This window comes from Helianthus annuus, chromosome 1 (assembly GCF_002127325.2).
Source record: "Helianthus annuus cultivar XRQ/B chromosome 1, HanXRQr2.0-SUNRISE, whole genome shotgun sequence".
NCBI classification, from domain to species: domain Eukaryota; kingdom Viridiplantae; phylum Streptophyta; class Magnoliopsida; order Asterales; family Asteraceae; genus Helianthus; species Helianthus annuus.
In genome coordinates, this window is record NC_035433.2 from 115,169,373 (window position 1) to 115,181,582 (window position 12,210).

The 12,210-nt window shown below is 41.1% G+C and overlaps 1 protein-coding gene across 1 annotated transcript; it reads left to right on the forward strand.

The window, feature by feature from the left end:
* The first annotated feature begins 7,455 nt into the window (after positions 1–7,455).
* On the forward strand, positions 7,456–11,882 carry LOC110873233 (filament-like plant protein 3). Its single transcript, XM_022122176.2, has 5 exons — positions 7,456–7,573; positions 8,149–8,326; positions 9,420–9,600; positions 9,726–11,296; positions 11,509–11,882. Exons 2-5 carry the CDS (start codon positions 8,213–8,215, stop codon positions 11,632–11,634), a joined length of 1,992 nt encoding a protein of 663 aa, XP_021977868.1. The 5' UTR covers positions 7,456–7,573; positions 8,149–8,212; the 3' UTR covers positions 11,635–11,882.
* The last annotated feature ends 328 nt before the right edge of the window (positions 11,883–12,210 follow it).

The window sequence follows — 12,210 nt, forward strand, 5'->3', positions numbered from 1 at the left end:
AGTCAAGACGCCAGACATGGCCATCAAGAAGTATATTCGAGCTCTACCTGATTGTGTTGCCAACTTTGTTCATGCCGCTAAGACATCATCAATTGAAGAGACTTACTTGCTTGCCGCCAAGATCAATGACAAGCGGGAAAAAGCTGGTTTCTGGGATAAGCCATCCAAGTCTCTGCATCAAGCTACTACTGCACCAATCGCCGACTCCACTGCTCAACCGTCCAAGTCATCACGCGGAAAGAAGAAGCACAACAACAGCAGCTCCAGCAAGAACTGTGCTGTCACAACAACTGCTGCCCCTCTGCAAGCCGTACCAGCTCAGCAGCAGTCTCATCACCGACCAGCTCCAGTGACCAATGCACCGCCAGCGAAGCGTACTTACGCAGGACCCCACCCGCTCTGCCCGACATGCTCATATCATCATCCGGTGGGAACCGCCTGTCGTTTCTGCGCTCACTGCAATCTCTACGGTCATTTCACTGCGAACTGTCGCTATGGTCCTTGTAACACCGCAGCTCCTGCCGCCGCTCATCAAGCTCTACTCCCAGCCCCTCAAGGCCAACCCGCAGCTCAAGCACCCGCGGTCAATGCTCGAGTCTGCTTTGCATGTGGTGACCCTAACCATTTTGCAAACATGTGCCCAAACAGGGTTGTGAAGCAAGAGCCCCAGCAGCAGCAGCAACAGCAGCAGCAAGCAGCCCGTGCCAGAACCTTCAACATCAACGCCCGTCAAGCCTAGGCTGACAACAACATGGTTAATGGTACGTTCCTTGTGAATGGTATTTATGCATCATGTTTGTTTGATACCGGAGCCGATAACTGCTTTGTGTCGTTTGAATTCGAGAAGCTCCTTAGTTGTAAGCGCTCTTATCTCCCCTCGTCATTCGAAGTTGAAGTCGCTACTGGAAGAACTGTCGCTGTTAATTCTGTTCTCTATGATTGTACTCTCGAGCTCAACAATCATATCTTTCCAATCGACCTTATTCCCATGCAACTCGGAAGTTTCGACATCATAGTAGGCATGGACTTTCTTCGCGAAAATCATGCTGAAGTTGTGTGTTTTGATAAGATGATTCGATTCTCGCTCGCGAATGGTAATCTTTTATGTGTGTACGGTGAAACAGCTTCGAAAGGTCTCAAGCTCATGTCGTGTATCCAAGCTAGCTGGTATCTCCGCAAGGAATACAGAGCTTTCTTGGCCAACATTGTAGTAGTGGAGAAGGAAAAGAAAAAGAAGGCCGAAGTCAAAGATGTTCCAGTGGTTCGTGAATTTCCTCAGGTGTTCCCTGATGATCTTCCCGGACTACCACCAAGTCGTGATATCGATTTTCGTATCGACCTCATTCCTGGAGCTAATCCCGTAGCCAAAGCTCCTTATCGACTCGCTCCATCCGAAATGAGGGAACTTTCAAACCAACTCCAGGAGTTACTTGAAAAAGGCTTTATTCGCCGGAGCACCTCTCATTGGGGCGCGCCAGTCCTTTTCGTTAAAAAGAAGGATGGGTCGTTCAGGATGTGCATTGACTATCGGGTGTTGAATAAATTGACCATCAAGAACCGTTACCCTCTACCTCGAATCGATGACTTATTTGATCAGCTGCACGGTGCCAAATGTTTCTCGAAGATCGATCTACGTTCAGGCTATCATCAATTGCGCATTCAAGAGGAAGACATCCCCAAAACCGCTTTTCGCACCCGATACGGCCACTATGAGTTCGTTGTTATGCCTTTTGGTTTAACTAACGCACCCGCGGTTTTCATGGATCTGATGAATCGCGTGTGTAAGTCGTTTCTAGACCGTTCGTCATCGTGTTCATCAACGATGTCTTGATCTATTCTAAGTCGAAGACCGAACATGCGCAACATCTACGTTTGGTTCTCGAGCTACTCCAGGGGAACCAACTCTATGCCAAGTTCTCCAAGTGTGAATTCTGGCTGGAGGAGGTTCAGTTCTGGGTCACATCGTTAATAGTCAAGGTATTCATGTCGATTCTGCGAAGATTGAAGCAGTTAAGAGCTGGATTACGCCTAAGAACCCATCTAAAGTTCGTTCCTTTCTCGGACTAGCGGGCTATTATCGACGATTTATCGAAGGATTCTCTAAGATCGCTGTGCCGCTTACCGCCCTTACTCATAAAGACAAGTCTTTTGTTTGGGGAACTGAACAAGAGTCTGTTTTTCAAACCCTCAAGCATATGCTTTGCAATGCTCCTGTTCTCACATTGCCTGACGGAAACAAAGATTTCATTGTCTATTGTGATGCTTCCAACCTTGGTCTCGGCTGTGTTCTCATGCAACGAGACAAGGTTATAGCTTACGCATCTCGTCAGCTCAAAATCCACGAGAAGAACTATACAACCCATGATCTCGAGCTAGGCGCAGTTGTTTTTGCATTGAAGATTTGGCGACACTACCTGTATGGTACCAAGTGTACGATCTTCACCGATCACAGGAGTTTACAACACATCTTTAATCAGAAAGAACTTAACATGCGTCAACGCCGATGGGTAGAACTTCTTAACGATTACGACTGTGAGATTCGTTATCACCCAGGTAAGGCAAACGTTGTTGCAGACGCGCTAGCAGACGGAGTTATTTGCTCAGTATTCGCAATACCCAAGCCCAGCATGATCTCGAAACCCTCATCCGCGAAGCCCAGTATGCTTGTTTTAATGAACACACTTTGAAGAAAGAGAGGATTTATCACGATGGAGCTCAGCTTGTAAGCAAAGCAGATGGGATCTTCTATTATCTGGACCGAATTTGGATCCCTAAGCGGGCCGACTTGCGAAAGATTATAATGGACGAAGCCCACAAATCCCGCTATTCAATTCATCCCGGTGCTGATAAAATGTACCAGGATCTTCGTTACAAGTACTGGTGGCCGGGCATGAAACGGGATATTGCTCTCTATGTTGGAAGTTGCCTAACTTGTGCGAGAGTTAAGGCTGAACATCAACGACCTTCTGGCTTACTCGAACAACCTCCAATCCCTATATGGAAGTGGGAGAGTATAGCTATGGATTTCATAACCAAACTTTCGCCCACGCCATCCGGTCACGACAGCATTTGGGTTATAGTTGATCGTCTGACCAAATCAGCCCACTTTTTTCCAATACGGGAAGACTACAAGGTAGAACGACTAGCCCGAATCTACACCGACGAGATCATTTGTAATCATGGTACGCCTCGTGACATCATTTCAGACCGTTACGCTCGGTTTACTTCGCGATTGTGGGAAACGTTTCAAGCAGCTCTTGGTACGTCGCTTAACCTGAGTACCGCATTCCATCCTCAAATCGACGGGCAGACTGAAAGAACGATCCGTACTCTTGAAGACATGCTCCGTGCGTGTATCATACACTTCGGTGGTAGTTGGAACAAATACCCACCGTTAGTCGAATTCTCGTACAACAACAGCTATCATGCCAGCATCCAAATGGCACCATTCGATGCTTTATATGGAAGAAGATATCGATCGCTTATTGTATGGCACGAGATCGGTCATTCGCAATTAACCGGTCCCGAGTTACTACAAGAAATGACTGACAAAATCCTCCAGATTCGAGACAACTTGTCGAAAGCCAGGGATAGACAGAAAAGTTACGCCGATAGAAGACGCAAGCCCCTTGAATTTGACGTTGGCGACTACGTACTCCTAAAGGTATCACCTTGGAAGGGTGTGGTCAGATTCGGCAAGAAAGGGAAACTGGCGCCTCGATATGTTGGACCTTTTAAGATTCTGGAAAGGATCGGAAGAGTCGCCTACAGACTCGAACTACCGGAGGAACTTTGTAACGTCCACCCGACTTTCCATGTGTCAAACCTCCGAAAATGCCTAGCTGATCATGATCTGATTGTACCTCTCGACGACCTTCAGGTCAACGAAACACTACACATCGTGGAAAAGCCTGTCGAAATCATGGATCGCCAAACCAAGCAACTCAGATGCTCGCGCATCCCTATCGTGAAAGTCTGATGGGAAGGCAAACGAGGCGCGGAGTTCACTTGGGAACTCGAAAGCGACATGAAGGCTAAGTACCTGCAGTTATTTAAATGAAGATCTGAAGCGAGAAATTGGTAATATCATTCACGGTGCTGTGCAGCTTTGAGCCTAATTTCGGGACGAAATTCCCTAAACAAGGGGAGGCTGTAACACCCCGCGTTTCCAAATGTCAAAGTCAAAGTCAAAGTCAAAGTCAAGTTTGACTTCTTTGACTATAGTTAGTCTATTTTATATTTTATTTGTATTATGTGGAGTAAGTGTTGTTAATCAGAGAAATCGAAGTAATTGAATGTTTAATCGACGTGAAACGATTTACGACTGTGAATAGTAGGAAGTAACAATGCGATAAAGTTAACCAATCAATAATCAAGCTAATCGAATCATCAATCGAACTCGAAACTCGAATTATGCGAATTTGGTGTTATATTATGTGTGTGTGTGCCTTACGTGTTACCTGTGCGTGCTTACTTCATGTTATGTGTTGTGATCAATCGAATCGAAACTCGAAACTCAATCGAACTCAATCGAAATCAAATATGGAATGTAGATACTTGTATGTAGATATAGTAGTTGGGATTAAAAGTAATTTGAATAGGAAACTCTATCATACTCATATCGTCTCCAATCGAAATATCAAAAATCGTCGCACCGAACACTCAAAGCAGGCTGTGGATCGATCAGGCTCCTAGCCGATTGAACAGCCCAGCCGATCGGACGAACTGTCCGATCGAGCAGGCTGTCCGATCGGGGTGCCTGGCCGATCGGCCAGCCCTTTTCTCTTTTGGAAGCCTATAAATAGGCCTGTCATTGTCATTCTTTCCACTTTTGGAAACCCTCTAACCGACCAGCTCGTGCTCCCCTTCGTTTCTCAGATTTCTTCCGATTTCGGTAAGTTTTCATCCTAAATCTTGTACTTTCCTTATCAATACACACTCCTACACCTTTCTATCTTTCAAATCTTGATTTCTAACCGTGAAATCATCAAGATCTAAGCATTTAGGATGATGTCATCATGGTGTTCTTCGAGAACTTCATGTTTTGGCCTCAATCCACCAAGAATCACTTGGATCTAGCCGATTTCCACATAAAAACACTAAGATCTACCACATATCTGAACATTTACATGGTGTGAAGGATTGAAAGAAGGATTTCCAACTTTCTTTCAACTCTTTTACACTCAACGCCTTCAAACAAGTAGAAACGGAGCTTGAGCCAACTCACCAATCATTCTAATGGTTGCGTGGTTCAAGATTCGGATTCTATCTACGAGGTTCACCGATTTCGGGTTAAACTATAAACTACGTTCCGAACCGTTCACCGGCCGGACTTGGGTGATTCCTGTCCGAGCAGAGGAAACTAGTAAGAACAAAAGTGTCATGGTTCAGCTCGTTGTCAAATTTCCTCGATATAACGTCAAATAGTCAGAACAGCCAAATGTTAGACGAACAGGCCGACCAGGTCAGGATGCTGACCGATCAAACAGGCTGTTCGAACGAACAGCCCAACCGATCGGACATGTCAGTCGATCGACCAGGCCCAGCCGATCGGCTAGCATATGGCCCCACACTTTGACAATTTTATGAAGTATGGTATTGAACGAAGTAATGTTCGATTGAACGAGCTGATTGATAACATTACTCACCGGATCATGAGATACTATGCTTCAACACTTAATCGATTTTCAACTCGTTCGACGTATTGGAGTGCCACCCGATCGAACATGCTGTCCGATCAGGTGACATCCCACTGAGGACCCATTTCTGAAGTTCCTAACCGATCGGTTAAGCCGGCTGATCGAACAGGCCGTTCGATCGATCGACCTGAAAGGTAAGGACACTTCAGTGTTCTCAAATACTACAGCGAAAACTTTAAAAGGACAAGCCATCATACACAAATACATCCTACTCAAAGGAAGAAACACTCCACTCGAACAGTCCAACCGATCGAGCCTACCGGCCGATCGAACAGGCTGTCCGAACGGACTGTCTAACCGAACGGACAACCCGTTCGATCGAACCTGCAGTTCGATCGACCAGGCTGTTCGACCCATCATCACTTGTTTCCATTTTTTGTGTTACTCATCGCTATGCTAGCAAACTATTCAGGCTAACCCTACTCTCAAGTACTCCCTTCAATCCATCAATCAATCGCTGTGAGTATACTCGAACCCTTTTTGCTTTAGCACTTTTGGGTGTTACATACGTTACTTATCTAAATCACAATCGAACAAACTACTCAACTATTTAAACGCTAACCGTTCTGCATGTATTACGTGACTAAATGAATGCTTGTTGTTATGTTTACACGTGGAATGTTGTCTACCTGCCTTAACGACGTAGTACTATAGTTTGGACTCAGCACCCGTTCACACGGGGGTTGTTAAGGACAATTACTTACATGGATTACGGTGGTAATCATGTATTGCGAACTGTCTCGGACAGTCAACCCGCAGTCATTGGTATCGATAGATCCATGTCGATAATTAACATGCTTCGTTTTCCTCTGTGTACGTGCTGGTTATGCGTAAACTATTTCGAACTCTATATGCTATATCAAACTTGTATACTCACCTTTACATTTTATGTATTGACTTTATTTTAACGTAGTGACAGGTGTTTAAGGTGTTTACTTACTAGGGAAGCGAGGCTAGAATAAAGCTCTAGAGCCCCCCAACAAATAGTTGTCTGTCATGGTCAAGATAGGGGTCTTTAGATGCAAACAAACAGTATTTATATTTTATTTAAATCTGAGTTGTCGGAACAGTATATTTGACTAGATGGTTATCTGTAATAACTTGTTTTATTATTTGGGATACGGTATGGGACGTATTATTTAAACTAAATAGTAATGATAGTTGTTGTGGAAACTTCTGCACAATCTGTTTCGCTCAGTGCCATGCCCCGATGATTCCGCCATCGGTTGGGGTGTGACAATATATATATATATATATATATATATATATATATCCGATTCTTTTTTTTTAAATCGCGTGGCTCTCGAAATAGCCGGTCTTGGGCGAAGGTCCTCTCCGCACACCATCAAAGCCGTCACTGAAGCCGCGAACTTAATGCACCTTAGTGTAACTCTCGTAATCTAAATTTACAACCGTTGTATGATTTTGCGTTTTCAAAACTGCGTTTTGAAAAAGCATTTAGGTACATGCTTCTTCAAAACGCAGTTTTGCAGGCAGATAATCACTTTTTTATCCAAACACTTTGTTAGATTATTTATGTTTTACAAACGCAATAATCAAATAATCACTTCAAAACGTAATCCCAAACACCCTCTATATTTCTCTCATGCCTGATGCCTGATTACATTCACCCTTATTTTTATATCTCATATGGATGCATATAACAGCACCCAAAAAAAATTATACTCACATGAACATGCAAATACCACTAATTGAAAGAAAATCATGCAAGTCATGATTCAAAGAGAATAAGACTAAAATCAGAAGAAAACAAGAATGAAAAGGCAAAAAAGGCTATGGGTGCTATCTTTCTTCTTCTATGTCAATTTTTGGCACATACACTAGAATTATATCCTACTACTACATGATACAAGGTGTGCAATCACCATCCTACAAGAGCCTTGTTTTTCAAACTTGTAGGTTTTAAGTAATCTTCCACCCATGAAAATGACATTCTTTTTTTCTACATAAGATCATCATTCAATTCATTCCTTTTTGTGGTTTTGATTATTGATTGATTGATTTATTTATTTCACCTTCATTCACCTCTAGAAATAGACACAAACACACACACAGAGACCTATGTTTCTGAACAGTAACTTGGAAGCAAAGCTTTAACAGATGTTGTCAAAAACCTTCTTTCTTGTGTAGTTATATTAAGAAAGAAAACATTTTTCTTATGTAAATCCAATTTTGGCAGCTTTTCAATTCTGGGTTTTGTTGTATTTATTCAACATGTTTGTGGGTTTTAATCTTTTACTAAAATATTAACCACCCCCAAAACTCTCTTTTTTTCTGTATGAGAAAAGATTTTATATCCTTTAGTTAAAAGTTGAAATTTAAGATTTTAGTTTGTGGGTTTTGTTTGTAATTCAATATTGTATAATGGGTATTCATGATCAAATGAAAAAGTTATGATCTTGAATGATTAAATTTGGTGAAATTGTAGATGAAGTGTGAGAGTGAGTGTGTGGGGGTAGTATTGGAAATATTGGAAGAGTTTGCCGGAAAAGATGGACCGCCGGAGCTGGTTGTGGCGGAGGAAGTCGTCGGAGAAGAATACCGGAGAAACTGAAAGCTCCGGTGGATCAGTTTCTTCTCATTCTGAAAGATTTTCCGATGATCAGGTTTGGTCAACACTTTTTAAGTTAATAAACTGTTGAATCTTTAATTAATGCTTGTAAGATCTTGTCATCTATTTTTTGTTTAAAAATATGTATTTTGTGTTCCAGTTGTAACATGTGAGTAAAGTGTACAACCATAATAGCTAGTGGTACAACATTCATCTTTCTACCTTAGGTGATTTTTTTTTGGTTTGGTTGACAATGGTTGGAGTCAGTTATACTTGTGATATGAATAAAGAATCTCATTTTGACTTTCAAAAGTCAAAAATAAATTGTAATAACGAACTTTTCTGCTATTGTAATTTTATATATGTCTAATAACATACATACAAATATCATATAGACTTCTAGTTTAATTGTACTATATACTTTTTTTTATTATCTTAATTATTAAATATATTAGTCACTCGTTTTTATAGTCAATAGCGGATCCAAAAAACATTTTCAATGGGTGGGAACGAGGGGTTTAACTAAATTTTCAAGGGATGCGATCGGGATTTTGCCCTATAAAATACACTAAATTTTTCTTTAAAAGGGGTGCCCCCCACCTAGGGCTCTACCTAGGTCCGCCCCTGTTTATAGGTTGCCTAGTTTTGAAAACTAAATAAAGTTGTATGAAGCTCAGTTTTTTATAGTTTGCCTAGTTTTGAAAAATATATATGGTTGTACATAATCCGACTAGGGTTATTCACAAGTCGAATTCAAGCCGCCCTAATACCAACTCATGCTCAAGCAATCGAGCTAGTAATTATATAACCCAAGCTGGCTCGACATGATATTTTTAAATGAGCTAGAAATTGAGTCGTACTATGCTCTTCATTACTACTATAGGACAAATTACTTGCACACCACAACCATTTATGTTCAATTGTTGTCCCATATGTTTTATAAGTTGTTTACATGTTTTTCCTATAACGACATACCAATTGTCTCGTATGCTTTATAAGTTGTTTACAAGTTTTCCCTATAACGACATACCAGTTTTACATTTGTGAGGTACAGGTCAACTTCATTTGGAAATAGAAAGTCATTTGTACATCATAAGTATTAGTTTTATTCTTATGCTCTATGTTAATGTTTTATTCCTTTTGGTAAGGTGTACTCGAATCAAAATTCACAATCACTCGAAGTTGCATCAACGGTTAGTTCACGCCCAAGTGAACCCAACAATGTCGTGAAGACCCTTTCGGAGAAATTATCCGAAGCGCTGCAGAGCATCAATGCCAAAGAACAGTTGGTAAATCAGCATGCTAAAGTAGCAGAGGAGGCTGTCTCAGGTATACACCATTTCTTAAATATTCAGTTTTCTCATACACTCAAAACTATATGATTATCACCACTTCAAACACCACATTAATTTTATTTGGTTTTCATTCAAACAATGATTTTGTTGGTTATATAGGATGGGAGAAAGCCGAACGGGAGGTTGTGGCTTTGAGGCAGCAAGTTGAGGCTCTATCTGTCAGGAACGCGACCCTCGAGGATCGTGTCGTTCATCTTGATGAAGCCCTGAAAGAGTGTATGAGACAACTGCGACAAACGCGAGAAGAAAAAGAACAAATTGCGAATGAAGCTCTTGAAAAGAAAGTTTCTGAAAGCGATAGTTCTTCGGCATCCATTGACGCCAATCTTTATCACAAGCTTGAGATTATTGAGAAAGAAAATTCTGAATTAAAACACAAGATTTCGTCAATGGCCGAAGAGCTTGAAATTCGGATTATTGAAAGGGATTTAAGCAATCAAGCTGCTGAACAAGCCAGTAAGCATAGGCTTGAAAGTGTAAAGAAAGTAGCTAAGCTTGAAGCCGAGTGTCGTAGGCTAAACTCGGCTCTTAAGAAAGCTAATGGTCATCAAACAAAAGCGCGTAAAATGCCACCGATTGTTGAGAATGGTGATTTAAAAGAGACGGGTGGATTTGGGAGAAACCGAATGGATTCGTTGGTGGAGATCGATCTCATGAATGACTTTCTTGAAATGGAAAGGCTTGTGGCGTTGCCTGGAAGTTCTGAAGTTGAGGAGCGGTTAAAAACAGTTGAATCGTTGGAGATTGTTTTGAAAGAGCGTGAAAACGAGCTTAACGTATCAAGAAAACGGCTTGAAGAGGCTGAATATAAGTTGGCAGAGCGTGAAAACGAGCTTAAAGTGTCAAGAAACCGGCTCGAAGAAGCTGAATCTAAGCTGGCTGATTGTGAAAACGAGCTTAAAGCATCAAGACGTCGGCTTGAAGCAGCTGAATCTAAGTTAACCGAGCGCGAAAACGAGATTAAAGCATCGAGAAGCCCGCTTGAAGACGCTCAATCTAAGTTATCCAAGTGTGAAAACGAGCTCAAAGCATCAAGAAAGCAGCTTGAAGAGGCTGAATCTAAGTTATACGACCGAGAAAACGAGCTTAAGGCGTCAAGAAAATGGCTTCAAGAGTCTGAATTCAAGTTGGCAGAGCGTGAAAACGAGTTAAAGGAATCAAGAACCCGTCTTGAAGAAGCTGAAATCAAGTTGGCTGAGCATGAAAACGAGTTAAAAGAATCAAGAACCCGTCTCGAAGAGGCGGAAATCAAGTTGACTGAGCATGAAAACGAGCTTAAGTTATCAAGATATCAACTTGAAAAGGCTGAATCCAAGGTGGCTGAGCTCGACATCGAGCTCAATGCATCAACATATCTACTTGAAGAAGCTGAATTCAAGCTGCATAACACCACAAATCGGCTAGAAATGTCTGAAGCAGGACTAGAAGCTGCCTATACGAAAAAAGAAGAGGCTGAATCACGGTGTAAGGCATTAGAAGCCGAGATAGAAATATTGCTTTCGAAAGTCGATCATTTGGAAAACAATATCCAAAAGGAACGCGAATTATCAAGGCAGACCAAGGCCAGGTATCAGGACCTCAAAGATGAGGTATCAAGACTGCAACACGAAGCTCAGGAAACAAAATCAGAAAATCGAGCTGAAGAGTTCCGAATCCTCAAAATAAAACAGGTGAGTTTCAGACTATGCAGGTTACATACACACCCTTAAGAATAATTTAAATATGTATTAACAAAACATTTTATAAAAAAAAAAAAAAAAAAATCACTAAGAAAGAAGTTTTAGGGTATGCATGTCTCATGACGAAACTTTAGTCTCAAGTTTTAGGTTTGTTTTACGAATATAAGACCTACAAATGAACTCTTTTGATGTGACATTTGCAGGAGAAGGAGTTAGCGATGGCCGGGAGTAAATTTGCGGAGTGCCAAAAGACATTTGCGTCTCTTAATCGGCAGTTAAAAGCACTTGCAACTCTTGATGACTTCTTGATTGACACTGACGACTTGTAACGAGGGTTTGTGGATGGTAATGAGTAACGGGCAATGATCTTGAACATCTACACGACGTATTTTACTACATTTCGAGTTAGAAATCATATATCTTTTGTGCCTTGGGTACTAAGTTCGGCTCATGTTGATTGTTCTTGGTAAAGAAATGAAGAATGAGCGATTAATGCCCGGTGCATTCGTATCTATTTTATACTACCTCCAAGTAAAAACAACACAGTTATCTTTAAAAAATAATCGGTTTCGGACAAGCTCGGGTCTAGTATTATGTTGTATAGCATAACATATACATATATGATAAAAGTAGAACATCAAAGTATGACGATATAAGAAACATGTTACATTTTTTCAGAGCTAAGAATAAAATAAAAATAGTGTGATGTAAAACTAAAAAAAAAAACAAGGAAATCTCTTTAGAGGATTTCAATGTCTACTTGATATAAAATAATTTTTATAAAAGGGACAAAATCTTTGAATTTTGTAACCATAAAGCAAAGTAGAATGATGGATCTATGAAAACTAATAGGGTTAGCCATGTCCAGGAACATTATTTAATCACCCACCACCACCAAGTTAAAA

Coding starts and splice junctions, on each gene's coding strand:
- LOC110873233 (XM_022122176.2), top strand. CDS start 8,213: ATGGACCGCCGGAGCTGGTTGTGGCGGAGGAAGTCGTCGGAGAAGAAT. Junction 8,327..9,419: donor AAAGATTTTCCGATGATCAG/GTTTGGTCAACA, acceptor CCTTTTGGTAAG/GTGTACTCGAATCAAAATTC. Junction 9,601..9,725: donor AGCAGAGGAGGCTGTCTCAG/GTATACACCATT, acceptor TTGGTTATATAG/GATGGGAGAAAGCCGAACGG.